This window comes from Gorilla gorilla, chromosome 5 (genome assembly GCF_029281585.2).
Source record: "Gorilla gorilla gorilla isolate KB3781 chromosome 5, NHGRI_mGorGor1-v2.1_pri, whole genome shotgun sequence".
Taxonomy (NCBI): Eukaryota; Metazoa; Chordata; class Mammalia; order Primates; family Hominidae; genus Gorilla; species Gorilla gorilla.
Genome location: NC_073229.2, coordinates 47,108,800 through 47,135,478, shown reverse-complemented (window position 1 = coordinate 47,135,478; position 26,679 = coordinate 47,108,800). Strand labels below are relative to the sequence as shown.

At 40.0% G+C, this 26,679-nt stretch overlaps 2 protein-coding genes across 8 annotated transcripts in view; one reads left to right on the top strand and one right to left on the bottom strand.

Moving 5' to 3' along the window:
• Positions 1-9,387: 9,387 nt before the first annotated feature.
• On the bottom strand, positions 9,388-15,178 carry LOC101133656 (olfactory receptor 2H1). 2 transcript variants are annotated; one of them, XM_055389865.2, is made up of 5 exons: positions 15,036-15,178; positions 13,913-14,028; positions 13,113-13,207; positions 12,031-12,081; positions 9,388-11,609 (listed from the first exon to the last, which is right to left on the bottom strand). In XM_055389865.2, exon 5 carries the CDS (start codon positions 10,713-10,715, stop codon positions 9,768-9,770), a length of 948 nt encoding a protein of 315 aa, XP_055245840.1. In that variant the 5' UTR covers positions 10,716-11,609; positions 12,031-12,081; positions 13,113-13,207; positions 13,913-14,028; positions 15,036-15,178; the 3' UTR covers positions 9,388-9,767. The 2 variants fall into 2 exon arrangements, with proteins under 2 accessions (XP_055245840.1, XP_063563516.1); XM_063707446.1 differs by lacking the exon at positions 15,036-15,178 and having other exon boundaries at positions 13,913-14,039.
• The window catches only part of OR11A1 (olfactory receptor family 11 subfamily A member 1), a 54,680-nt gene continuing 42,059 nt past the window's right edge, over positions 14,059-26,679 (top strand). For 2 of the 6 annotated variants that reach the window (XR_008680540.2, XM_031011802.3), the window contains exons 1-2: positions 14,059-14,160; positions 15,407-15,496. The gene's annotated coding sequence lies outside the window, so the exon portion shown is untranslated. Of the gene's footprint in view, positions 14,161-15,406; positions 15,497-16,627; positions 16,832-17,241; positions 17,336-22,275; positions 22,445-24,493; positions 24,966-26,679 lie in introns of those variants that run through there. The other 4 variants (XR_004070645.3, XR_010134235.1, XR_010134234.1 and 1 more) reach the window with 4 other exon arrangements.

Here is a 26,679-nt window from a genome sequence, read left to right as displayed (position 1 = left end):
TTCTTTAAATGTTGTTACTTGGATCATATTGATTTCTGCCTAGTGTAAATGACAAAATTGATAGGGACATGTTCATATCTCCTATTAGTTTGTTTCATGTCACACTAGAATTTGAAACAGAGTTTGATTTACATAATTTGATGTTGTTTTTTGATAAGTGAATGGCAGAAACCCTGGCCCTAGAGCACAGGAGGGCTGATCCAGGCTGTCTGTCTTTAGTCAGCGTGGTTTGTTCTAACAAAATGCCATAGATTAGGCTACAAACAGCAGTTATTTATTTTCTCAGAGTCCTGGAGCTCGGAAGTTCAAGATCAATATGTCAGCAGGGTGGGCTTCCCCTGAGGCCTCCCTCTTTGACTTGAGATGGCTGCCTTCTCCCTGTGTCATGACATGGCCTTTTTCTGTGTGCCCACATCCCTGGTGACACTTTCTATTCTTATGAGGATTTTAATTCTTTAGGATTAGGACCTCAGTCTTATGAGCTCCTTAACCTTAATTATCTCTTTAAAGGCCCTATCTCCAAATATTGTCACATTCAGGGTTAGGACTTTAGCCCGTGAAGTCTGGATGCCTGGAAGTAAGAGGCAGGTTGATCTCACAGAGTTGGGCTGCTGCTATGTTCAGGGAGGGGATACAATTTGGGCATTTTATGTGCCTTTACCCTGGGCTCCCTTGGAGGTGAGCATCTGGCTTATGGTTCTTTAGTTTTTTGTGGAAACGTCTCTATTATCCTTGCAGCTGATGAGCTCCTGGCAACACAGACAGTCCTCAGTTTCCTGAATTCTCTCACTCACTCAGAAAAACAAAAATATCAAGGCTAGGTATGGACTATTACAGTTTAGTAAGTAATCCCCTTCCTTCCCTCTGGAATTCAGAACTACTGATGAAAATGAATGAAGGAATGAGGACAGTGTCAGATGGAGAACAATGTATTGCTTCTATTGCTCCTAAAATTGAACTGGAGAAAGTGGCTTGGATGTCCAAAAAATTGACTTTCAAAAGTGCCCCTTAAATGGTACCTACTCCAGAGGATCCCATCCCTCCTCCCTCTTCCTGCCTATCTCTCTTTGGAGGAAAGCAGTCCTTCTGGGGAACTCACCACCCACTGGTGAAGGGAGCACTCACTCCAGGTTATTCTTCCAAACTCACTCATCAGATTCCTTCCTTCTCCCCTGGGAGAGAAAAAGTGGGGGGAAAGAGAGAGAGCCCAGAGCTTCAAATAGACCTGAGATTCTCAGTCTTAAATAGTATTGAGGAACTCAAAGAACTTTTGTGGATCAGGGTTGTATCTTTCAATATTTACAGTATTAGTAATTATAACTCAGAACTTTACAAATGTTTACTTATTAACTCCTTTAGAACATCAATTATATGCCTATTCCATGTAAACATGTATAAATTTTAGAAAAAATAACTATGTTTTCTTTAAAAAGGTATGTTATTGAGAAGAGCAAGATGGTTTTGTATTTTGCAGACCTCTTAGAGGCCTGTCGTCCAGCAGCAAGCTGGACATTCACAGCTGCTTCTGCATTGGTGGAGTTTTCCAGTTGGTGGCTTCATCTCACCTCATATGGTCTCTGGAAAACTCTGCTTTCACTCAGGAGTGCATGAGTGTGAGAAACACAGACTCACTTCAATACTTCAAGTATTACCTGAAGATTACATTGGCCTCCCTTCCCCTAAAAAGGTGTTGGGGACCACATCTCAAGAATTACTCCTCTGGGGTGATCCCCACCTGGAAATAAGGGCTGAGGGAGTGGAGGCACCCACCCTCTCACACCAGTTCCCTTGTTTGGAATTTTTAAAGAGAGAGGCAACCCAGCATTCACCCTGCAGTAGGGCAGAACTGTGTGGCACATCCTGAGAAGGGATCAGCGGGTGACCAGGACTGAGCCTCTGCCACCTGGAAGAAACTGTACCTCAGGACTGACCAGAGTGTCTTGTGGAGTTTCGGCCTCACCAGGAGGCACTTGAATCATGGTAACCATAAGACACTGCACGGGACAGGAAGATGAATAGTAGCAATAGCAACTAGAGCAAATATGTTCACTGATGATTTCCTATATCTCAATATTGCTGTAATCACTGTGAAAGCATGAAGCCAGGTAATTTTAACAACTCTATTAATAGGTAACATTATTATCCTGCTTCAGCCTAAGCCAAAAGGCCGCTTGGCCCACTTAGCTGGTTGTTATCCAATGGTCCCAGCACATTTATAACAAATATAGTCCTTCACTATTGCTCTGATTTTTGGTTATCAATCATGTTTAGACTTATGTGGGTCTGTCTCTGGGCCTTCTGCTCTGTTCTGTTGGCCTATTTATCCACCCTTGGGCAACACCATACTTGATGTAGTTACTGCATCTTTCCCATGCATATCTATGCCCAGGAAACTGAATCCTCCTACAAACAGCCAGAGAAGAATAAGACATATACGTACAGAAAATCAAAGATAAGAATGAAGCAGATTTCTTGTTGGAAAGTTGCAAGTTGTATGACGGTGGAGAAAATTCTTTAAAATATTAAAAGAAATAAATTTGTCAGCCTAAAATTTTTTACACAGTCAAAATATTTCCCAAAGAGACGGCAAAATAAAGAGGTTTTTGGAGACACAAAAAAGATGAAAGAAATCATCACCAGGAGATATGCAGACTGAGAAGTGTTAAAAGACATACATCCAGCAAGAGAATAATGACTCCACATGGAAATCTGTGTCTATTTAAGGAAGGAGTCCTTTGCCCTGATGGTATCTTCTTAAGATGCTGAAATAAGTGGTGAGAGCCAACATTCTTGGCTTGTTCCTCATCTGGGGTGAAAGCATCCAGTCTTTCATTATTAAGGGTAATACCCACTAAATATCAACCACAGGATTTTTTTTTGGTAGATGCCTTTTATCATTTTGAGATACTTTGTTTCTATTCCTAATTGACTGAAGTTTTTTATGAGCCTATTGGATTTTGTCTAATGCTTTTTCTCAATGTACTGAAATAATGTTTTTGCATTTTAATCTGTTAATGTGGTAAATTATATTAGCTCATTTTTCATGTTAAACCTGCCTTGTATCCCTGGGATAAATTTCACTTGGTCTTGATGTGCATATATTTATATTTCTGGTGCACACGTATGTATGTTTGTGAGAAAGTGATTCTGTGTGTGGCGATGCAGTAGACCTAGAATAGTAAAAAAAAAAAAAAAAAAAAAACTTTGAAAAAAGAAGAAGCAAGTGAGACAGTTTATAATACCCAACTTCAAGGCTTATTATAAAGGTTCAAAAATCCAGATGGTGTGATATTGGCAACAGGATGGACAAATAGGTCAACAGAACAGAAGAGGGTCCAGAATAGACCCTAACATATATCTTCAATTGATTTTGAAAAAGGTGTAAAGTAAATTCAGTGGAGAAAGGACAATCTTAGCAACAAACGGTCCTTAGAATTATTGGATATACATATGCACATATGAACAGAACTTCAATCCATACATGGCATCATACATAAAAATTAATTCAGAATTTATCATAAACTATAATGTAAGACCTAAAGCTGTAAGCTGTATGTAAGAAAAGAAAAGAGAATATCAGTGTAACTTATGGTTAGGAAAATTTTCTTGGATGAATACGAAAAGTATGATGCATAAAAGAAAAAATTGATCAATTGGATTTCATCAAAATATAAGATGTGTGCACTTTGAAAGACCCTGTGGGGAGAATGAAAAGGCAAGTCCCAGGCTGGAGGAAGTGGTTGCAAATCTCACATCTGATGAAGGACTCATATGTAGGATCTATAAAGAGCTCTGATGAATGGGCCCCTGGCAGCCCTTGGGAATCACAGGGGTGCTGTGCCCTGGACAGACACGGAAGACACTTCCCACCCTGTCATTCATGTCTTCTGAGCAGCAGTGCTCAATGTCCCCTACAAATGCCCCCTCCTGGGCCCACAGACCCTCTTCTCCCCACATCCACACCCTCAGGCCAGGCCCTGGGGCTCTTGTTGCGACAGGGCCCCTCCTGCAGGACACAGGGAGGGAGGGACAGTCAGTCTCAGGCTCTGGGTGCCCAGCTTCAAGCTTACCCACCTCAAGGCTCTCTGGGCCCATCTCACAGGATATAATGAGGTGGTCTGGCACCTACTGGACACGCCATCTAGATCTAATCCTGAGCTGTGAAGCCAGAGGAAAGGAGGGATGTTTGTTGGACCAGTCACCCTGTTCTGCCGAGTCTCACAGGGCCCTTCCCTTAGAGCCCAGCTCTAGACACACAGCACAGAGGCCATGAGGTGGCCAGCCCAGAACCTGCAGGCTGGGTTGGGGACCACAAGAGGACTGTCTGGGGACAGCCAGAAGACCCCTCACTAGTTTTCTCACTACCTCATTTCTTATCAGCTACCTTACCTCCATCAAAACCCCGCTTCATGCAAAATCAGTAAGAGGAGGAAGATGGTAAAAGAATCAATGGGAAGAAAACAAAAAAAGGACAACCATTAACAGTCCAGAACTGTGGGTGGGAAGAGTGGAACTGGGAACAGACCCTTTCGTTTCAACAGAGCCTTGATTGAAGGGGACTCCATCATCCCAGCAAGGAGGGAAATTTGAAACACTAGGTTCACTTGGAGCCGATCCCTAAACGTCTCCTGAAACCCCACTGATATACTGACATGTGACTGCAGATGCCAGGGTTGCCTGTGGCATATTTCTAGAAAAATCACAGGCATTTATCAGTTTGTGGGACAAGTTTATTTCCAGAAGCTTCTGTGACCCAGAAGCAAAGCGTTAGCAGCTCAGAGTTGTAGAATCAGCATCTCAGATTATAGGATTATAGGATCTACCAGGTCGTAGATCTCACTGTTGCAAGACTTCCCATGATTCAATTTGTAAAGTTCTCATCACAACTGTGATCATCAGCTTGGACTCCCAAGACCGAGACCACAAACTGAGTGGCTTAAACTACAGAAGTTTATTCTCTCTCGGTTCTAGGAGGCTGGAAGTCTGAGATCAAGGAGTGGGCAGGATAGGTTTCTTCTGAGGACTCTTTCCCTGGCTCCTAGATGGATATCTTCTCCCTGTGTCCTCACATGGTTGTCCGTCGTGGTGTTTGTATCCTAATCTCGTCTTCTTATAAGGACACGAGTCCTACTGGATTAGGGCCCATTCTAATAATCCATTGAATTTCACCTCAAGTAAAGATTAAATTAAGGGCTGGTGTGAGCTCTCATCTCAGAATCAGAGCCATTACTTCATTCCCAAAGCAAAGGTTACCTGGCTGTTTTGGCTGCACTAAGGCAGACACCTCCTTCACAGCCTGGTCCCAGAGACAGTTTCTACTAACTGCTTATTTTCCTGTGTATGGGCCTTACTTCATTGTTTCTTTGCATGTTGTATTATTTAGTTCTTTTTTTTTTAACTTAGCATTTTAAACAGTATAATGTGGCAACTCTGGAAGTCATATTTTTTCTGTTCCCAGATTTTATTATTACTAGTGGTTGTTTTTGATCAGGTTTTTAAAAACTATCTGTCAAGTCTGTTTTTTTTTTTTTTTTTTTTTTTTTTTGTTGTCGTTGTTGTTCAATGTGGCCACTGAAGTCTCTGCTTGGTTAGCTTAGTGGCCAGGTAAAGACTGGGCAAAGATTTCCATAGGTTCCTGGAAGTAATGTCTCCCAGTATATGTAGAGAGGCTCTGTGTGCAGGTAGAGACAGGTCTTCAAAGCCCAACCAAGCAGTTTACACTGTGTCCTAGCCTTCATTTCCTGTCTGTGCAGTGCCTCAAATTTATTCATGGTTAGAGCTTAGAGCCTGCTCAGGTCTGTTCAAAGCATTTATGCAGCACTTGTCATGCCCACATCTATGCATGCATGTGGCCCTCTGGACTTTCTGGAGTATATTAAGGCTTTTCAATCCCCTTTATGGACATCTCATTCCCTGACATTTCCTTTTTAAGTTCTTGGTTAGGCTATTGTTTGTTCCAACTGTTATTTATGACCATAAGCAACCATGATGTTCAACAACGGCCTATGATTCTTTTTACTTATTTCCCCAGGAAATACATTGTTCTCTCTGGGGTAGCTCTGAGTCAAGTCAAATAAGGATAGCATTGTGAGTTCTAGGGAACAACCAGACAGGTAAAATAATAACAATCCTCTGGAAATAAGGGATTAAAAGATCTGTAACCCTATTGTGTCCCCTCCAGTGATTTCATGTCTGCTGGTTTTCACCATGATTGTGGACCGTTGGTTTTTAAGAGCTGAGGAGGAAGGAACAGGAGAGGAACCAGTTAAAACATCACAGAGCTCACTGTTCTTATCAAGATTCAGCTATTATTCTTGAACAAACACTCCCCAGATTGCAGCAAGCCTTTGGTTAATTTCTAGAGTTCTAAACAATGTTAATTCTGACAATTCTTCCATAGTTCATTTTACTCTTAGGCAGTAGGTCATTTTTGGAAGTCATTACTCTGTTATTTTTGTTGATGTCACTGTGTTACCGGAAAGGGCCCCCAATCCAGACCCCAAGAGAGGATTCTTGGATCTCACGTAAGAAAGAATTTGGGGTGAGTCCATAAAATGAAAGCAAGTTTATTAGGAAAGTAAAGGAATAAAGTATGGCCACTCCATAGACAGAGCAGCGGCATGGGCTGCTCAACTGAGTATACTTACGGTTATTTCTTGATTATATACTAAACACGGGGTGGATTATTCATAAGTTTTCTGGGAAAACGGTGGGCAATTCTCAGAACTGAAAGTTCCTCCCCTCTTTAGATTATATAGGGTTACTTCTGGACATTACCATGGCATTTGTAAACTGTCACGGCATTGATGGGAGTGTCATTCAGTATGCTAATGCATTATAATTAGAGTATAATGAACAGTGAGGAGGACCAGAGGTCACTTTCATTGCCATCTTGGTTTTGGCCGGCTTCCTTACAGCATCCTGTTTTATCAGCAGGATCTTTGTGACCTATATCTTATGCCAACCTCCTATCTCATCCTCTGACTGAGAATGCCTAACCTTTTGGGAATGCAGCCCAGCAGGTTTCAGCCTTACTTTACCCAGCCACTACTCAAGATGGAGTCACTCTGGTTCAAACGCCTATAACAACAGTATGGTTTTTTATTTTATTGGAATTGTTGCTTTAGGGATTATGATATAAATATTTAACCTTTCATGGTCTTAGAATGAATAGATCCATTTATTATTATTAGTTTATTCAGTAATTGTCATATGTATTACATCTGTATGAATCCCCATCAGTGTTGTACTTTTTAGTTCCAACAGAGATACATATTTTAAATAATTCAAAAAGAGAATAATATATGATTGCATTTACCCAGATAATTACCCTTTCTGTTGTTCCTTTTTCATTCATGATATTCTGATTTTCCCTCTGGTTTTATTTCCTCTCTGCCTGAAGCAGTGCAATCCATGCTTAAAAGCATTTCTTTTAAATCAGATGAGTTGGTGATACCTACTTTCACTGAGAATATCTTTACTTCATCTTCGTTTCTGAAGAATATTTCAACTTTATACAGAATTGCCCAAATGAGTGTCAATTGTGAGGAATGGGAATTAATGACATTGGCTGCTAAAATGGAGTGAAGAAGGTAGGTGAACAGCTCTGGTCTAAGACCAAGGTTCCCATGCAAGGCTTGGTTTTTCTGCTGGGCTTTAAGACCCCAAAGCCCAAGAAAACGCTATCGTCTTATGAAATTTCCAAGAAGAAGACCATCCACCTCACCCTAAAGGTGGTGAAGCCCAAGATGCAGAGCTGCCCATGTTTCTGGTGGAAACATGTGATGAGGAGCAGAGAAACCTCCTCCTGGCATGACTTAATTTAAAAAAATATGGTAGATTATGGCATCAGAAAGGACAAATTACATTTCTTGACATACCACTCCACTGGAGGTGACCCAGGGGTAGAGAGATGCTTAAGGAAAAGCAGTTCATTTTCTTCTGGCTCATGTTCAGTAACCAGGGTGCCCAAATACTTTGAAGACGGAGTCTTAATCCAGAAGATAGGAGTTCTGTGTAACCTATACTATATGGTTACTTGATAGCAACAAAGTCCTTGTTGAAATATTCTGTTATAACTCAAAGGTTATATTATGTTTGCTTTTTTTTTTCTGGACTCTTTAGTGGAAAATGGAAAAAAATACTACAAATAAAACATTAAACTTTTCCTTCCAATATTTCACCTTTATTTCAGTCTCAAAAAAGTTGTTATTTGCAACTTTAATGTGGCCAGAACCATATACATTTGAAAGGCTGCTAAATTGAAAACAACAGAGCCTGCATTTTGGTTGTAACAATCCATTGTGTGTATTTGCATGTGATTATAGACTTGCTAAGTTTTAGTTCCTCCTTTCCTCTGGCTGTAACTTGAGGCAGTGAAGGAGAAAGAGAAGGCAAAAAAGGGTCAATAGAAGAAGGAGCAACTGGACAGAAAGAACCTTGAGGAAGAAGGAAAGAAGACATGTGCAGGGGGTTGAATGCTTATATCCTTCCAAAATTCATATGTTGAAATCCTAAACCACCAAGATGATGGCATTAGAACATGCGGCCTTTGGGCAGTGATTAGGTCATGAGGGAAGAGGCTTCATGATTGGAATTAGTGCCCTCATAAAAGAGACTCCAGAGAGTTGGTAGCCCCTTTCACCATGTGTGGGCACAGCAAGAAGTCACCTTCTATAATCAGAAAGCAGGCCCTCAATAGGTATGAAATCTGCATTAATCTTGGAGTTTCCAGCCTCCAGAACTGTAAGAAAGAAATGTTTGTTATTTATAAACCACCCAATTTATGTGTAGCTTGTGATAGTAGCTTGAATGAACTAAGCTAACACGGTAAGAACCAGAAATGAAGACAGAGTGACGGTGATGACTGTCAAGCACACTCATGAGAAGCAAGGGCCATGGCCTAGCTGATTTGGCTGGAGAAGATATGAGCCACTTTTACACTTAGATGGCTTATTATTTACATATAAAAAAGAAGTAAAAGCCAAACGTGCCAATTCCCTGGCTCCTTGTCCTACACACCAAAAAGGATGACACGGAAACAAAAGGGGCCAGACGACTGTGACACTGTTGTGGAATATACCACTGGTGAGGAGTCAGTTCTAGAATCCAGCTATTCCTCATTATATTCTTCAGCTATATCCTAAAGGGTGTGGGACAGAAAACCCCATGCTCCATCCAAAACCTGGGAGACAGTAAAGACTTGTCACATGACATACTCCCAGGGATATAAGAAGGAGAGTGAGAGATGGCATTGAGGCAGGTTCTAAAGGGCCTCCCATCCTCTCATATTCCAGGAGGATCAAAAAGCATCCTTCTAAATCTCAGATTAGCTGTTTTTCAAGCCTTTGCTTACATGACCTACGTAGATACATGCAAGATGTCCAGAATGCTATGATGGAGTAGTTCCCCTACACTGACATGACAATTGGAGAGCAATTATATAACCAGAAATAGGCATGGTGGAGTTAGGAAATCTATAGAAGTGATGATAGTAAAAAGAACAGAATGGAGGATAGAAATATTAAGAATGGACAGTGATAGGAATGACAATATTTGAATTTGTGTGCCTTATGGAGCTACCTATCTCCTCTCACCCAATTTCTTTTATCTCTCTGTCCCTCTCTTTCTCATTCTCCCTCTCATAGATAACATAGCCACACTGTGACCCACCACAGTGGCTCAGGTGTATGTGGGAAGGGTAGTAGTCTGGAAAACTTAACATGTTCATAAATCTTGAAGAAACTCTTCTTACTTTCGAAAGTATATTAAGCAGCTCTCCAGCTTTCCCTGGAGTCTCTTTCCTTCCGTAGTAACCTCCTGAGTGCTCGCTTTATCTCCTTGTTCCTCAGGGTGTATATGAGAGGGTTAAGTGAAGGAGTGCCCACTGCATAGAAGAGACCAAAGAACTTGCCCCTCCCTTGGGCATACGGATTTTTGGGCTGGAGGTAGACAGCAATGACTGAGCTGTAGAAGAGGGTGACCACAGTGAGATGGGAGGAGCAAGTCCCAAAGGCCTTTCTCCATGCTGTGGCAGAGTTAATCCTCAGCACTGCCTGGGCAATGGCTCCATAAGAGGCAAGGATGAGGCTGAGGGGCACAACCACGATGACACTGGACACAGCCAACTGGATTTCATTGTAGGGGGTATCTCCACAGGAGAGTTGAATCAGAGATGAGACCTCACATAAAAAGTCATCTATCTGCTGGTGGGGACAGAAGGGCAAGTGGAGGGTGGGTGGTGTCTGGACTATTGATTGGACCAGACTCATAACCCAGGCCACAGATGCCAGCTGCCAGCACAGGCGGGGGTGGATGATGGTGGCATAGTGGAGGGGCTGGCAGACAGCCACGTACCGGTCAAAGGCCATCACTGTCAGGAGGATGCACTCAGTGATCCCCAGGGACAGGAAGATGAAGAGCTGGACACAGCATCCCAGGAAGCTGATGGTCTTCTTTGGGCCCCAGAGGTTGACCAGCATCTGGGGGACACAACTCGTGGTAAAGCAGAGGTCCAAGAAGGAGAGGTCAGAGAGGAAAAAGTACATTGGAGAGTGGAGCCTGGGGTACAGTACAGACAGCAGGATGATGAGTGTGTTGCCCACCAGGGTCAAGAGGTAGGAAGTGAAGACAACCACAAAGAGAGTCCTTTCCAGTGCTGGGTGTTCAGAGAAGCCCAGAAGGAGGAAGCCCATGGGAGAGCTTTGGTTAACCATGGCCTGTTCTTGTTTGTACCTGGAGGGATGAGGCTGTCACCCCAGTGTGATTCAACCTGTCTTATCAAAACTCAGCCTGGGTGTTTGTGATGTCACAGTAGGTGGGTGTTTCTTTTCTGTCTCTGCTCGCCCAGCCTCCCTTTCCCAGGCTTATCATCATCCAGCAGCTCCTTCTCGTTCCCTGTTCCTTCTGATCAAACGTTGTCTAGCAGAAGTGAGGAAACCAAGAATGTGCTGGAAAGCAGGTGGAACCTCACATTGGTGCCTCTGACTTCTTGGTTGAGGGCAAAGAAAGCTGATGTAAAACATGGATTAATTAACTGATCTTCATTAATTCAACAATAAATTGTTAGGCTCTATCTTATTCTAAATGTTGTGGTAGTTCTGAATATTTCATTATGTACATCCATAAAGAATTAGAAAAGAATCATTTGATAGAATTGCCCTACTATTCATATGTATGCAAAATTATTCTGTATTCTGGGGCATAAGTTTCCTGGAATTATTCATGTTTTATCTACTTTATCTTTGTTTGCAGAGGTGTCAATCAGAGGCAGAGTGTAGAATTAACAAAGAGATTTCTCCGCTGTGTGTATTAACTCCACTCATAGAAAAATCAATGAGGTATTTTGTTCCTTCTCCATTAAAAAAATTATGAGTCATTAAACTAAATGTAAGAGCTTCCTCTACAAATGAAAATCCCTAACCTCAACTTAACATTATGTAGAATGTAGCAAAATGACATGAAAAAAATGCTGCCAATTGTCTTGTTCTGGGGCTTAGAAATTAAAAAGATGATATAATTTTTAAAATTTTTTGCCTCTCAAATAAGATTATGTCAATGGCAAAATAGAGAGTTGATATTGGGACATTTAAGTAGAAATTATTCAGGATCTAGAAGAATTTAAAGAAAAAAAGGAAGGAATTAGAATTTGTTACTTTCTTAATTCTATTCACTATTTAAGATTTAAAACATTATTTTTATAAAAATTCATACCCCCAAATTTTAAGAGTAATTTAAAGAATTTCTGAATGTTCTTTATCTATATTAGTAAAGTGCTAACACTTGACATTTTTATCATTACGTCTTTATCTTTACATATGCAATTATATTTACCCTGAGCTACTGAACAGTGAGTTGTATATATAATGCCTCTTCACTTCTTCATGTTTCTAAGATAGAAATTTTTTTTAGTGTAAAAACAGCTCAGTTACTAAATACAGGAAAGCCAACATTGATAAAGTATTATTGGCCGGGTGTGGTGGCTCACGCCTATAATCCCAGCACTTTGGGAGGCCAAGGCGGGCGGATCACCTGAGGTCAGATGTTTGAGATCAGCCTGGTCAACATGGTGAAACCTCGTCTCTACAAAAAATACAAAAAAAAAAAAAAATTAGTGGGGTGTGGTGGTGGGTGTCTGTAATCCCAGCTACTCAGGAGGCTGAAGCAGGAGAATCGTTTCAACCTGGGAGGTGGAAGTTGCAGTGAGCTGAGATCGTGCCATTACACTCCAGCCTGGGCAACGAGAGAGAAACTCTGTCTCAAAACTAACTAAATAAATAATAAAATATTATTACTTACTCTGTAGACCATACTTATAATTTTGCCAATAATTTCTGTTATATACGTGTTTTCCCATGGAAGATCCACTCCAGATTATGTATGTCTGAGCTTGCCCTCTTAAGTAGCCTTTCCTTAGTCAGTGAAATAACAAGCTTTAAAGTATAGGCTGGTCGGTTCAGTTCCTAGCATGAGAAGCGGAGAGACTAGAAGAGTATGGCCTCATGTATTCAATAAACACTGGGAAATATATGGGAAAATTGAGACTCTCCCCAACACCGCCGCCCAGAATTGAAGGCAAATAAATTAAGATGAGGTGTGGGTTAGGAAAGAGTCTGCACAATAAAGGAGGCATCTGGGTGGGTGGGCCACGGAAAGCCTTTAGGAGGAGGTGACATGCATGTTTGCTGTAAAAGACTGTGCTGAGACACATGAGGCAAGCTCAATGATGGGGGTAGGATGCGGCACCACCCTGGCAGGTAAGAGGCAGAAACTGAGGGTTTTCTGAGCACAGACAATGGCAGGAGGGCCGTTTAGGGGATGTGGCCATTTAGGGCAATCAAGTTGGTGGTCTCATTGGCAGACAGTGCCCTGGGACTTTATGGGATGGCACAATCACCTCTGCATCACAGGACCCTGTCTGGTGTTAAAAGCTGCCTCCCATCTCCCTTTTCATCAAGACTCCCTCCTTTTTGTCTCCTTCTATATTCCTTCCTCCATCATTACGTCTCTCCTTGAGGATAAGATTTGTTCCCTTAATTTTTTAAAAATCATATAAACAAAAAGTATATAAAACACATCTATGGATTTTATGGAATAATAAACACATGGTGTACCTGAATCTCCTCCTGATTTAAGAACAGATCAAATATTACTGGTATCTTGGAAGTCTTCTGTGTTCTCCTCCCTGATCACATCTCCTTGTCTCCCACTGAAGAAGTAAACACTATTCTGATTATTTTAAATATATCGTTCCCTTTTAAACTTTGCAGCCTCATCTCTTTTGTGTCTCAGCAATTGTCCAGAGTTTTGTTCATCCATAAACTGCAGCATTTCTTACATTCTTACTCTCTTGGCAACTTGTCTCACTGTATGTTTTTTCTTAATCTCTTCAGTTTATATCTTCCTTTGACCCTCTGCACTCTCCTATTTTCTATCTTTAATAACATGCCTTTTCCTTACCCTGTTTCTTCTGGTCCTTTTCTCTGACACCAATAATAGGCAAGCACTACTTTCCCTACATCCCATTAACTCCACACAGAAGCACATTAATTTATTCTTTTTTGGTCCTCAAAGAGCCAGTCATGTACTAACTGCTACAAAGTTATGAGACAAATTCTGCCCTACAGTTCAATAATAATAACCACTTATAGTTTTGACAGTTACTATCTGTTGATGTCCTATATACTAACACTGTGCTAAATAATTTCCTGGAATATCTGCTTCTTAAAAGAACCCTGCTAGACAGTTAATATCTCTGCAGAAGAACAAACAGTCTCAAAGAGGTTAAGTAACTTGCCCAGGGTTACCCTGCCAATGAGTGTCAGTGCCAGGATTGTAGACCCTGTTTGATTCAGAACTGTCTTAAGAACATGTGGAAATTGATGGGCTGTAGGGGAATAAACTTGTGACTTACTTGCAGTTAAGTCAGACTCTCTTCACGGCCTTGCTGCCACAGCTTCCCCATAGAAAGGAACTTCTGGACTGGTTGGAGCCTCCACTTGTGATCTCACAATGAGAACTAAAAGCAAACTAAAGAGGAATGTTACAGTCTTGATGTTTATTGGAACTTGGATTTCAGTTAAGAGTATTGATTGCTGGTGCTTACTTCCATGGGCACTCAAAAAAGCGCTTCATATTTACGGCTCCTTATAACTTCAAAAGGTGGGTACTATTATTACCTTCCCTTACAGATCAATAATTGAAGACATGTAGAGGTTGAATATCTTGTTCTGGAAAGTATAGCTAGTAAGCGCCAAAGACCAAATTTTAACCCAGGTGGGCTGGCTGAAGAAGCTATGCACTAACCACATTCCACCATTGCTCTGCCAGACACATGAGCTAGAGTTAGCGCTTTACTATGGAACTCTTGCTAACGACTTCTTTTCCTCAATCCAGTAAGTTAACCTCTCTTTTAGTGACATTAAAGGCAGAAAAAAAGGCATAGTGAGATGATGGGGGGAGGAATCCCAAGACTCCTATCCCATAGAGAGAAGTAGCTCATTAATTCTGCCAAGACTAGGGGCCCCATAACCTATAGACAGCTAATTGGCCACAGCTACTAATGGTTAAGAAGGAATGTGAAGATTCAAAGGAAGTGTGCCAGCAACTGAGTTCCCTTTGGCATATAAAAAGGTCACCACTGCTTCTCCGTGTCACTGGGGAGTAGAAGGGCACTATTCTCTCCCGATCCACACCTTCTGAGTGTCCCATATTTCCAGCCTTCCTCTCAAGCCTCGAATGTGCTCATTCAATCCCCCCTGACTTTGGTTTATTTCCTTTCTCTTTTTAAAATTAATGTATAATTTACATAATGAAGTGCACATATTTTAATGGACAATTCACTGAATGTGAACAAATGTATACATCCAGACAACCATTACCCTACTGAAGATATAGAACATTTCCATCACTCCAGAAATTTCATCATGCCCATTTACAATAATTCTCCCCATGCTCTAGGCAACCACTGCTTTGATTTCTACCATTTTGTTTTGCTTTTTCCAGAACTTCACATAAAAGATTCATTCAGCACATACTCTTTTGTGTTTGGTGTGTTATACTCTGTACCACAGTTTGGAGAATCATCCCTGTTGTTTTGTGTATCAATAGTCCAATTCTTTTTTAAAAATATCAGTGAGTAGTATTCTCTTGCCTAAATATATCACAATTTTTTCATCCATTCACTTGCTGATGAACATTCAGGTTTGTGGTTGTTTTAAAATATGGCCCCCAATTTTCTTATATCCCCTTCACAAAGTAGAGCCTACTTCCCTTGCCTTTGCATGGGAGCTGTACTGAGTGACTCAGTTTTAACAAATAGAATCTGGTAGAAATGATGGGATGTGACATCAAAGACTATGTCACAGTAACATTGTGACTTCTTCTTTGTGGATTGTTTACTTTGGAGGAAGTCGTCCTAGCAGTGAATGGAAACACACATATGGGGAGAAACTAAGGCTCCCTACTAAAAACGTGCAACATGTGACCGGGACATCTTGTAAGTGAATCCTTCAGCTTCATCCAAATCTTCTTAGAAATACAATCAGCTGACATCTTGACTACAGTGTCAAGAAAGGTCCTAAAATAGATACATCTACTATGTACTCACAAAAAGTTTTTAAAAAGTTAAAAGAAAGATCCTAAGCTAGAATCACCAGCTACTATTTAGCTGCTTCTGAATTGCTGGCCCATAGAAACTGTGAGATAATAAATATTTGTTGTTTGAAGCCATTAAGTTTTGGGATAACTTTTTATGCTGTAATAGAGAACCAGTGTGGGGTGGTTTCCAGTTTTTGCTGTTGTGAATCAATCTGCTATAAACTTTCATGTACAAGTCTTTTGTGGATGTGTATTTTCATTTCTCTTTGGTCAAAACCTATTAGTGGAATTTCAGGGTCATGTGATAGACATTCTAGTGGATATCAGGTGATATCTCATTATAGCTTTTATAGCTTTTTAATTTAATTTTTTTTTTTTTTGAGACGGAGTCTTGCTCTGTTGCCCAGGCTGGAGTGCAGTGGCACGATCTCAGCTCACTGCAAACTCTGCCTTCTGGGTTCACGCCATTCTCCTGCCTCAACCTCCCAAATAGCTGGGACTACAGGCGCCCGCCACCACACCCAGCTAATTTTTTGTATTTTTAGTAGAGACGGGGTTTCACCATGGTCTCGATCTCCTGACCTCGTGATCCGCCCACCTCGGCCTCCCAAAGTGCTGAGATTACAGGCGTGAGCCACCGTGCCCAGCTTTTTTTTTTAGACTGAGTTTCACTCTGTCGCCCAGGCTGGAGTACAGTGGTGTGATCTCGGCTCACTGGAACCTCCGCCTCCCGGGTTCAAGTGATTCTCCTGCCTCAGCCTCCTGAGTAGCTGGGATTATAGACATGTACCACCATGCCCAGCTAATTATTGTATATTTAGTAGAGACGGTGTTTCACCACATTGACCAGGCTGATCTCGGACTCCTGATTTCAGGTGATCCACCCGCTTAGGCCTCCCAAATTGCTGAGTTACATGTGTAAGCCACCACGCCAGGCTAATTTTTAAAATTTTTTGTTGTATATGTATATGCTTAGGATATACAGGATTTCCTTTTTTTTTTTTGAGACAATTCTCATTCTGTCTCCTAGGCTGGAGTGCAATGGCACGATCTCGGCTCACTGAAACCTCCGCCTCCTGAGTTCAAGCGATACTCCTGCCCCAGCCTCCCAAGTAGCTGGGATTACAGGCGCATGCTGCCACACCCGGCTACTTTTTTGTGTTTTAGTAGAGAGGGGGTTTCAGCATGTTGCCCAGGCTGGTCTCGAACTCCTGAGCTCAGGCAATCCACCCGCCTCGGCCTCCCAAATGATGTTTTGATATACATAGTTAAATGATTACTATGGTCAAGCCAATTAACATATCTATCAACTCACAGTTACTTTTCTTGTGGTAAGAGTACTTAAAATCTATTCTCTTAGAAATTTCCAGTATATAATACAATGTTATCAACCGTAGTCCTCAGGCTATACATTAGATCTCTAGACTTATTAATCTCACAGTAGTTTTTAAATTTACAATTATCCAACAACTAAGTCATTGAGCATCTTTTCATTGGTCATTTATATATTCTTTTGTGAGGTGTCTGTTCAAGTCATTTGTCCATATTTTATAGTGTTTCCTTTTATGATAAAAGTATATGAGTTCTTCATATATTCTGCATAAAAGTCCTTTGTCAAATAAATGCATTGTGCTATTTTTTCAGTCTGTGGTTTGATGTTTCATTCTGAATGGCGTCTTCAAAGGAGAAGAAGCTTTTAAGTTTGATTAACTCAAAATTCATCAATTATCTTTTCGCAGTTAAGTGCTTTTTGAATCCTAAGAAATCTTTACCTATTCTAAGGTCATAAATATTTTCTTTTATGTTCTTCTTTAGAAGCTTTTAATTTCTAGCTTATATGTTTATTTATATGACCCATGTTAATTTTTTTGTATGTTGTGATATAGGAGTCATAATTCATTTTCATACATATAATAAAATATTATGAATATGGCTGCTTTTTTAAACAAATCATAATGGTACAGTTTTTATACCTATATCTAGTTCCTCCAGTACCATTTGTTGCAAAGAATATCATTTCCTGTATTGAATTATCTTGGTGTCTTTGTGTAAAATCAATAGATCTTATGTGTTTGGCTCTATTTCTGCACTTTCTATTCAGTTCCACTGATCCCACCAGTTGATGACATTTGGATTGTTTCTACTTTTTGGCTGTTACTAATAATGTTCTTATGAAGACTCATTGAAGGCATATGATTTAAATTGTCTTGGATAGTACCTGACAGTGGAATTATTGGGTTGTATGGTAAATTTTTTTTAATAAAAAACCTGCCAAATTGTTTTCCAAAGTGGCTCTGTCAATTTTGACATATTCTTGCCAACACTTAATCAGTATTTCACATCTTTGTCAACATCTTATACCATCAGTTTCTTATTATAGTCATTCTAGTAGACTTGTAAGTATTGTGTTTAATTTCATGTTCTTAACAACCAATGATAAAGAGCATCCTTTCATGCCTTTTTTTTCCATCTGAGCCCCAGCTGATTGGATGATACCCATCTATATTGACAGTGGATCTTCCCTACCCAATGAAAGACTATATTGTCCATTAATTCTTTAAAAATGGTTTTAATTTAACTATTTATATTAGATGTTTTGAATCTCTGTTTGCTAAATTCAACAGCAGTCCCACTTACAGTCAGTTTCCATTAACTGCATTCTTCTCTAAGACTTGATTATACTTTCCTGTTTCTTTGCATGTCTCATTTTAGATACTATATTGACAAGTTTATATTCTTATTTTTTTCTAAGAATTATTTTGTTAACTTTATTGGACATAATCTGTGGACTGTGTATCTTCCACCATTTATGGCTTCCATGGTCTCAACTTAGCTTTTAAAAATTCATATTTTAAAATCTTGGATCCCAGAAGTTTCCCCTGTTCTTGCACAGCTTAGTGTTCAGTCAATGATTGGGTGAAGGTTTTGGTCAAATATTTTGAGTTCAAAAGGCTTCCATTCTCTGCTAATGCATCTGTGTTTGTGTTGGGACCATATTCAAATTCAGACAGCTTTTAAGTTTGTCTTGGATTTTACTTCGTGTTGGTTTCTCTCATGTTTCTTCTGTACATGCCTGTAGTTTCCCAGTCAGTCAGGAATGTGTAGAGATCTTATCTAATTCTTCTATAGCTATCTAATTCCCAGCATCTTCTCATTACATTTCTGATAGGTTCACTGTTCGCCTCATTAAAACTGTAACCTCTGGATACCTGAGCCTTAAACACGATTGAGTTTGTTAGTTTTACTGACATAAACCCTGGGCATGAGTTTTTATCTTTGTTCCAAATCATCTCAACCCTCTTTAATAGTGTAATTGTTGATTTTCATGGCCATTCCTGACTGGCAAAACTACCATCAACTGAGTTGGAGTAGTACTGGAGCACTTTTCATAAGACAGGCACAGTTACCTATGATTCTTACCTAAGCTTCTAGCACTGCTTTATGAAAAAGTGGTTCTCAATTTATTATTTGCCTTGGTTTATTTCCAGACACCTGAAATGATTGTTTTTGACAATTTTTCTGGTTTTATAATTTATTTGTGAGGTGGAGGAAGGAAGGATTTGCTGTCCTCTTTAATTCACCATATCTGGTGAATTTTCTTTTTAATGTATATATATTAATTTATATTTATTAATTTTATAATTTATATTATAATTTTATTTTTAATCTATAAGTGTATTTATGATTAAGCTGTCTTTATATGTAAAGTGCAAGTTTTTTTCTTGGGGATACCATATGGATCCTGAACTTATAACAGTCTATTCTGACTTAATACAATACCCTTTAACATAGAATATAAACATCTGATAATAATAAAATTAGTTATAATTCCTCCCATTCTTTGTGCAGCTATTGCCGTGTTTTACTTTACATATGTTACAACCCTTGTAATATATTATCATTATTTTTAGACTTTTAATGAATTTAAGAAAAGGAAGAAGATAACTTTTATATACACTCTTATGTTTCCAATCTTGAAAGTATTTCATTCCTTCTCATAGATTTGAAACTCCAAATATTATAATTTCTCTATAGCCTGAAAAACTTCCTTTATCCTTTTTTATTCTTTCAGTGAGTATCTTCTGGCAACAAATTTTCTCAGCTTCTTTTTAATTTCAGATGGCTTTATTTTGCCTTCATTTAAGAAAGATTATTTTCCCCCACTGGGTAATTCTAAGTTGGCAGATTTTTTTTCTCTTCACATTTTAAAGATAATTCATAGCTTTCTGACTCCCTTTGTTTCTGTTGAGATGTTGGCAGTCATTTTTATTGTTATTCCTTATTATGCAATATGTCTCTACCGCTTCAGCGGGTTTTCAGATTTTTCTTTTTAAATCTTTGTTTTTCTCAGTTTATGATGTATGTAGATGTGGTATTGATAATGTGGATTGCTATTTTTATCTAATTTGAAAAAATTTTGCCGACATTTTTTGAACAATTTTTTTGTTTGCCCTTTTATCTCTCTTCTCCTTTTTTTTCCCCTAATTTTTATTTTAGTTTCAAAGGGCACAGGTGCAGGTCTGTTGCACGGGTAAATTGCGTGTCATTGGGGTTTGGTGTACAAATGATTTTGTCACCTAGGTAGTGAGCGCAGTAACCAATAGGTAGTTTTTTGACCCTCACCATCCTGCCATTCTTCCGACTCAAGTAGGCCCTGGTGTCTATTGTTACTTTCTTTGTGGTCATGTGTATTCAATGTTTTGCTCCCACTTATAAGTGAGAACATGCAGTATTTGGTTTTCCAATCCTGCTTTAATTTGTTTAGGATAATGGTCTCCTTCAGGATCCATGTTGCTGCAAAGGCCATGATTTCATTTTTAATGGGTGTATAGTATTCCATGGTATATAAGTACCATGCATTTTTCTTCTCCAGTTCACTGTTGATAGGTATTTAGGTTGATTCCATGTCTTTGCTATTGTGAACACATACACATACATGACTCTTTATGGTAGAATAATTTATATTCCTTCGTGTATATTTCCAGTAATGAGATTGCTGGGTCAAATGGCAGTTCAGTTTTAAGTTCTCTGAGAAATCTCCAAACCACTTTCAACAGTGGCTGAGCTAACATACATTCTCAGCAGCAGTGTATAAGCATTCCTTTTTTCTCCACGATGCTTCCAGCATCTGTTATTTTTTGAGTCATTCTGACTGATGTGAGATGGTATCTCACTGTGGTTTTCACTTGCATTTCTCTAATGAATAGTGATATTGGGCATTTTTTTCATGTGCTTCTTGGCTACATGTATGTCTTCTTTTGAGACGTGTCTGTTCATGTCCTTTGCCCTTTAAAAAAATTTTTTTTTCTCTTTAAGTTCCTTATAATCTCTGGATATTAGACCTTTGTCAGATGCATAGTTTGCAAATATTTTCTCCCATACTGTAGGCTGTTTATTTACTGTCTTGATGGTTTCTTTGGCTGTGCAGAAGCTCTTTAGTTTAATTAAGTTCCACTTGTCTATTTCTGTTTTTGTTTCCATTACTTTTGGTGACTTTATCATGAAATCTTCACCCATTTGTATGTACAGAATGGTATTTCCTGGATTTTCTCCCAAGGTTTTTATAGTTTTAGGTTTTACTTTTAAATCTTTAATTTACTTCGAGTTGACTTTTGCATATGGTGAAAGGAAAGGGTCCAGTTTCAATCTTCCTAATATGGCTAGCCAGTTAGCCCAGCACCATTTATTGAATAGTGAGTGCTTATTTTTGTTGACTTTGTTGAAGATAAGATGGTTGTAGGTGTGCGGCATTATTTCTGGGTTCTCTGGTCTGTTCCATTGGTCTATGTATCTGTGTTTGTAACAGTACCATGCTATTTTGGTTACTGTAACCTTGTAGTATAGCTTGAAGTTGGATAATGTGATGTCCTCAGCTTTGTTCTTTTTACTTAGGATTGCTTTGGCTATTTGTGCTCTTTTTTGGTTACGTATGAATTTTAGAATAGTTGTTTTTAGTTATGTGAAAAATGTCATGGGTAGTTTAATAGGAATAGCATTGAATCTGTAAGTTACTTTGGGCCATATAACCATTTGGATAATACGGATTCTTCCTATTCATGAACATGGAATATTTTTTCCATTTTTTTTTGTGTTGTCTCTGATTTCCTTCAGCAGTGTTTTGTAATGCTTGCTTGTTGTAGAGGTCTTTCATCTCTCTGTCTAGCTGCTTTCCTAGGTATTGTGTGTGTGTGTGTGGCTATTGTGAATGGAATTGCATTGTTGATTTGTCTCTCAGCTTGGACATTGTTGCCATATTCTGTGCTATGCCAGATGGAGTACTTAACAGAGCAGTGGATGTTGTAATGAACATATGTCTGCTTTTAAGATTCCAATAAAATATTTTAGGATTATTGCAGTGGACAGCTTTCAGTTTTTCAAGGATGAGGTTGGATTCTATACCCAGGACATAATTAGGCTGAGCATTCTCAGGAAAGTTAAGATCACTACAAGCCTCTCCACTCTACCCAAACACTGAGTTTCTGTTGTGAGGGATGACCCAGCAGGTCTGGGATAGCTGTTGAGAGTTTTGATACTATGGTTGGGCCAAAGAGGGAGGCTGCATGGGAGAAGCCAAACTACCAGCTGGGGCTGTGGGACAGTGGTGGAACCAAGGACAAATGTAGTCCCCTGTTTTAACAATGACCATTGTTGTGTTTTTTTTTGCTTTTCTAGGGTCTTTCAACATCCCATATCTTAGTTACTCATAAAACTGTGCTGCCACAGGCCCATTTTTGGGTGAGAAAGCTACAAAGTTGGAGGACTTATTCTAAGTCACGCTGTTACCAGCCTAGAGGGGCATCTCAGTGTTTTGAGCAGCTTCTCATTTTGTGAGCTTTGTGGATGAGTGGTAAGAAAGATGGTCATTTGGGCTGGGCACGGTGACTCACGCTTGTAATACTAGCACTTTGGGAGGCTGAGGCAGGCAGATCACCTGAGGTCAGGAGTTCAAGACCAGCCTGGCCAACATGGAAAAACCCCATCTCTACTAAAGATACAAAAATTGGCTGGATGTGGTGGTGCATGCCTGTAGTCCCAGCTACTCTGGAGGCTGAGGCAGGAGAATTGCTTAAACCTAGGAGGTGGAGGTTGCATTGAGCCGAGCTCATGCCACTGAACTCCAGCCTGGGAGTCAGAGCGAGACTCCATCTCCAAAACAACAAAAAAAAAAGAGAAAGATTGGTCATTTATGGGTGGGTGGGTGTATTTGAAGGAAATGTTCAGTTGTGAGGATATCAGAAGAAGGAAGAAAAATCATAACTGGGAAAGAAAGACACTTTTTGTGAGACGTAGCTTGAGTAATTTATTTTTGATATTTGATTTTTTGAAATATTTTTTGAGTACTTAACATATGTAGAGATTAGAAACTTCTGGTAATTAAGAGAGGGCAAGATTGCTAGAGTATCATTTAGTATAGGATTATAGGGAGGTATTTGAAGTTTTCTTCTTCTTTCCTTTTCTTTAAATAGTAAAACTGAACAGAAAGTAGAGAGGTTTTCTGTATACCTCCTGCCCTTCCTCCCTAGGTGGACTCTCCTACTAACAACATCCCATATTAGAGTGGTAATTTGTTATAACTGATAAACTTACACTGACATATCATTATCACCCAACATCCATTGTTTACTTCAGGACTCACTCTTAGTACTATATATTCTATGTGTTTGGACAAGTGAATCCTAGTACATACAGAGTAGTGTGACTGCCCCAAAGTTCTCTGTGCTTTCTATTCATCATTCCTTCTCTGACCCCATACTCCTGCTGTAACCTCTGGAAACCACTGATATTTCTACTTTTTTCATCGTTTTGCCTTCACTGAAAGAGTTTTAAGGCATATTGATTAGGAGAAGTTAGAGGTTAAAGTAAAAGAAGGAGAGGTAAGAGGTCACCAGTCATTAAAAATACATTGAAGGCAAGAAAAGTGTTGGGGGAAGGGATCATAAAAAACATGAGTACTTCAAAGGGAAATAGGGACGAGAGTTACTGGGTAATATCAGGAAATTTTTAAAAAGAAGGTATTTATTGGAACTGGAGATGGAAGTCATGGGAAGCAGGAGTTCTAGGACACCAGAGGTCAAAGTGTCCAGTATGATAAGAAGGAATACAGAAGGCTTGAAAAGGAATAAGAATTCATTAGAGGAGTTGAGTGGCATGCAGAATGGACACAGAAAATTGCCAGAACTGACCAACTCGAAAATGGGGCTTTTGCCAACAGTTTGGTGCCTACTTAAACAGAATGTATCATTTGGTTGTCAGACATTATTCTATAGTGGCAGGATTCTATGACTTGCCCTTCCTTTCCCAGATTTCATGATTTTCTCAAGTGACCTTTATGGGGCATCCAAATGTGGCAACATAATAACTCATGGACACCAGAATTATCCAAGAGGAACTGGAGAGACAACAGCATTGGAGGGCCATCCAAGACCCCCAGTAGTCATTTCTGTACTTGGTCTCCATGTGCCATCTTCGCTTCCTTAGAAAGGGTCGTGTGGCTGGGTGTGGTGGCTCACGCCTGTAATCCCAGCACTTTGGGAGGCCGAGGTGGGCAGATCATGAGGTCAAGAGATCGGGACCATCCTGGCCAACTTGGTGAAACCCCATCTTTACTAAAAATACAAAAATTAGCTGGGTGTGGTGGCGCACACCTGTAGTTCCAACTACTTGGGAGGCTGAGGCAGGAGAATCGCTTGAACCTGGGAGGCGGAGGTTGCAGTAAGCTGATCACACCATTGCACTCCAGCATGGTGACAGAGCTAGACTCTGTCTCAAAAAAAAAAAAAAAAAAAAAGAAAGGGTCATGTTGATCACTTTTGGATCTTTTTTGATGACCAGTAGATTGCTATAGACTGGCTAAAAGAAAGAACTGAAGGAACTGTGACTCATTTACTTTCTATAGAACACCAGAGAAAAAGCCAAGGAATGCGAAGAATGCATATCCAATGTCAAGGAGGAATGGGGAATGAGCTGAGTTCCTAAGGAGGCCCAGCCAGGCCATCCCAGAAACAGGAAGAATTAAAAGCCTCATCATCTAGCAGAAATCCTACAGTATTTATTTCACTAATTTGTTTTAGGTCCTCTCTTTGGATAATACAGAAGAATAACTCTACAATGGCCTCATTTACACTGCCAGAGTGCCCATAATGGTGATTCTCCAAAGAGTATATGGCCTGCATTCTCATTCACAATTGGGGCGCACCCCTGTGCTTATCTCTAGTCCTCCTTCAGTTCATTTCCAGACCCATGCTAGTGCAAGACTTAAAAGTGCTCCAGCCAGAAGAGTCTTCTACCACTCATTCAAATTCATTCAACAAATAAATATTATCAAGTATAAAATTCCAAATTGGCATCAATAATATAAAACTGTCAATGCAAACCCCATTTTTCAAATTGACTATTTTTAGGAGCTGAATAAAGATCAAAATGATAAGCCCAATGTGTATAGGTATCTGTGGTCCATTGCAAAAATGAACTATTTCCCAATGGCTGCTTCAGAAAGTTTCCATTTGAAAGGCAGTAAATAAGAGGCATCATGATTGCCTAGGGCAGTATTTTTACCCTTGGAGTCAAGGATGGTTAGGGTTTCTATGTTTATCATTTGTATTCTTTTATGCAAATGGGGAATAAGGTCTAGATACCAAGAACTAGACCAGGATATTATTGGGGTCGGAAATTAGGAGTAAAGCCAGTCCACAGGAATATCATGAACTGAAAAACAAAGAGGCAGAAAACATTGTTCTGGATGATAAGTTCCAGTTATTAGGTAAAATATTCTTGTGAAAAGTTGAGTAATTTGTTTAGGTCCATCAAGGTGCCTATGGTCGACAGAGTCCTCAACTGTGTTCTTTTTGCTGCTTGGGTTCTAAACCACGTTTTGACCTATTATTTGGCTTTCTGAAGAGGGTGATTGCAAAATGGATCTTATTATGCAGACCAGGTGTGCTGCTTATTCAGAAGAACTCAGCAGTCACTTTGGCTCTAAATCAGCCTCTTGAGAAGTCAGTACTGGTAAGTCAGTCATTTCATTAGGGCTTGGTCACTGACTGGTATATTATCAACCGTGTTTTTTTCAGGAATGCTGAGGTTGAAGCAAATGGGAGAGAGATGACTTTTAACTTCTGTTCTTCCACCTCCTCATTCTCTCAAGTGTCCGAATGTCTAACCTCAGTCAATCGCTGTGCCTTGAGGCTTGTTTCTCTAACTATATCTATACACATATGGTGAATAAATACATCCATCTTTCTTGGGTGCAAGTACCCTGACCCCTGCTGCTTCTCTGCAGTGCCTCTAATTGGCTAAGAAGGTTGTGGCTTGGCTTTCCAGGCTCCTGGCAGGTGACATTGTCAGTCCTGGCTGCCAGGAGAGGAAAAATCCAGAAAATGCTATTGCACAAACCAGGTGGTGGTTATGGTAGATGAGACAGATTAATAATATTGCCTCTTCTTGCAGGAAATGGGATTGGGTGATGAGGAGGGAGATAGGCAAGGGAAGCTCAGGGAAGGGAGGAAGTGGGTCTGGGCTGCAGTGAGAGTGAAGGAGAATGAAGAGGATCCACTGAAAAGCTGAGCAGAGGAGAAATACAAAGGAAGTTGACCAGATTGCCAGGACTATGTAGAATAAGGCACACTGTGGGAACTTGATAATTATTCGCAGACTTGAAAGAAGTGTACAGGGTTAGCCAAAAGAAAAAAAAAGTTGAATAGATGATGGGTGGCATCTTTGAAGCTTGAAGTTTGCACTGAGATCCCACCTTCTGTTTTTCTCAACTCTCAGAGGATCAACCCTGGAATCTTTTGTGTAGCAAGCCTGGTCAGCTCCTAATCCTTCTCCTTATGTCCCTGGGAGATCCAGAGCCCCTGTTTCTTGGTGGCCCTGATGTACCTGAGTTCTCTTCTTTCTTCTACAACATTTCCTCTTCCAACTCTTTCCTAGTCTTCTCTGACTGGAAAGAGTTAAGGCCAGTGAGGGCACACAACCTAGAGAGGCAGAGAGGCTGGCAATGGACAAGCACACACTCCCATTTCCAGGATTGAGCCAGAGCCTTTGTTCAGTGTCTCCTCCTGAGTCCTACATGCCTTTCCTGGC

What these genes read in the sequence shown, in the direction of transcription:
- LOC101133656 (XM_055389865.2), bottom strand. Translation starts at nt 10,715, where the DNA reads ATGGTTAACCAAAGCTCTCCCATGGGCTTCCTCCTTCTGGGCTTCTCT.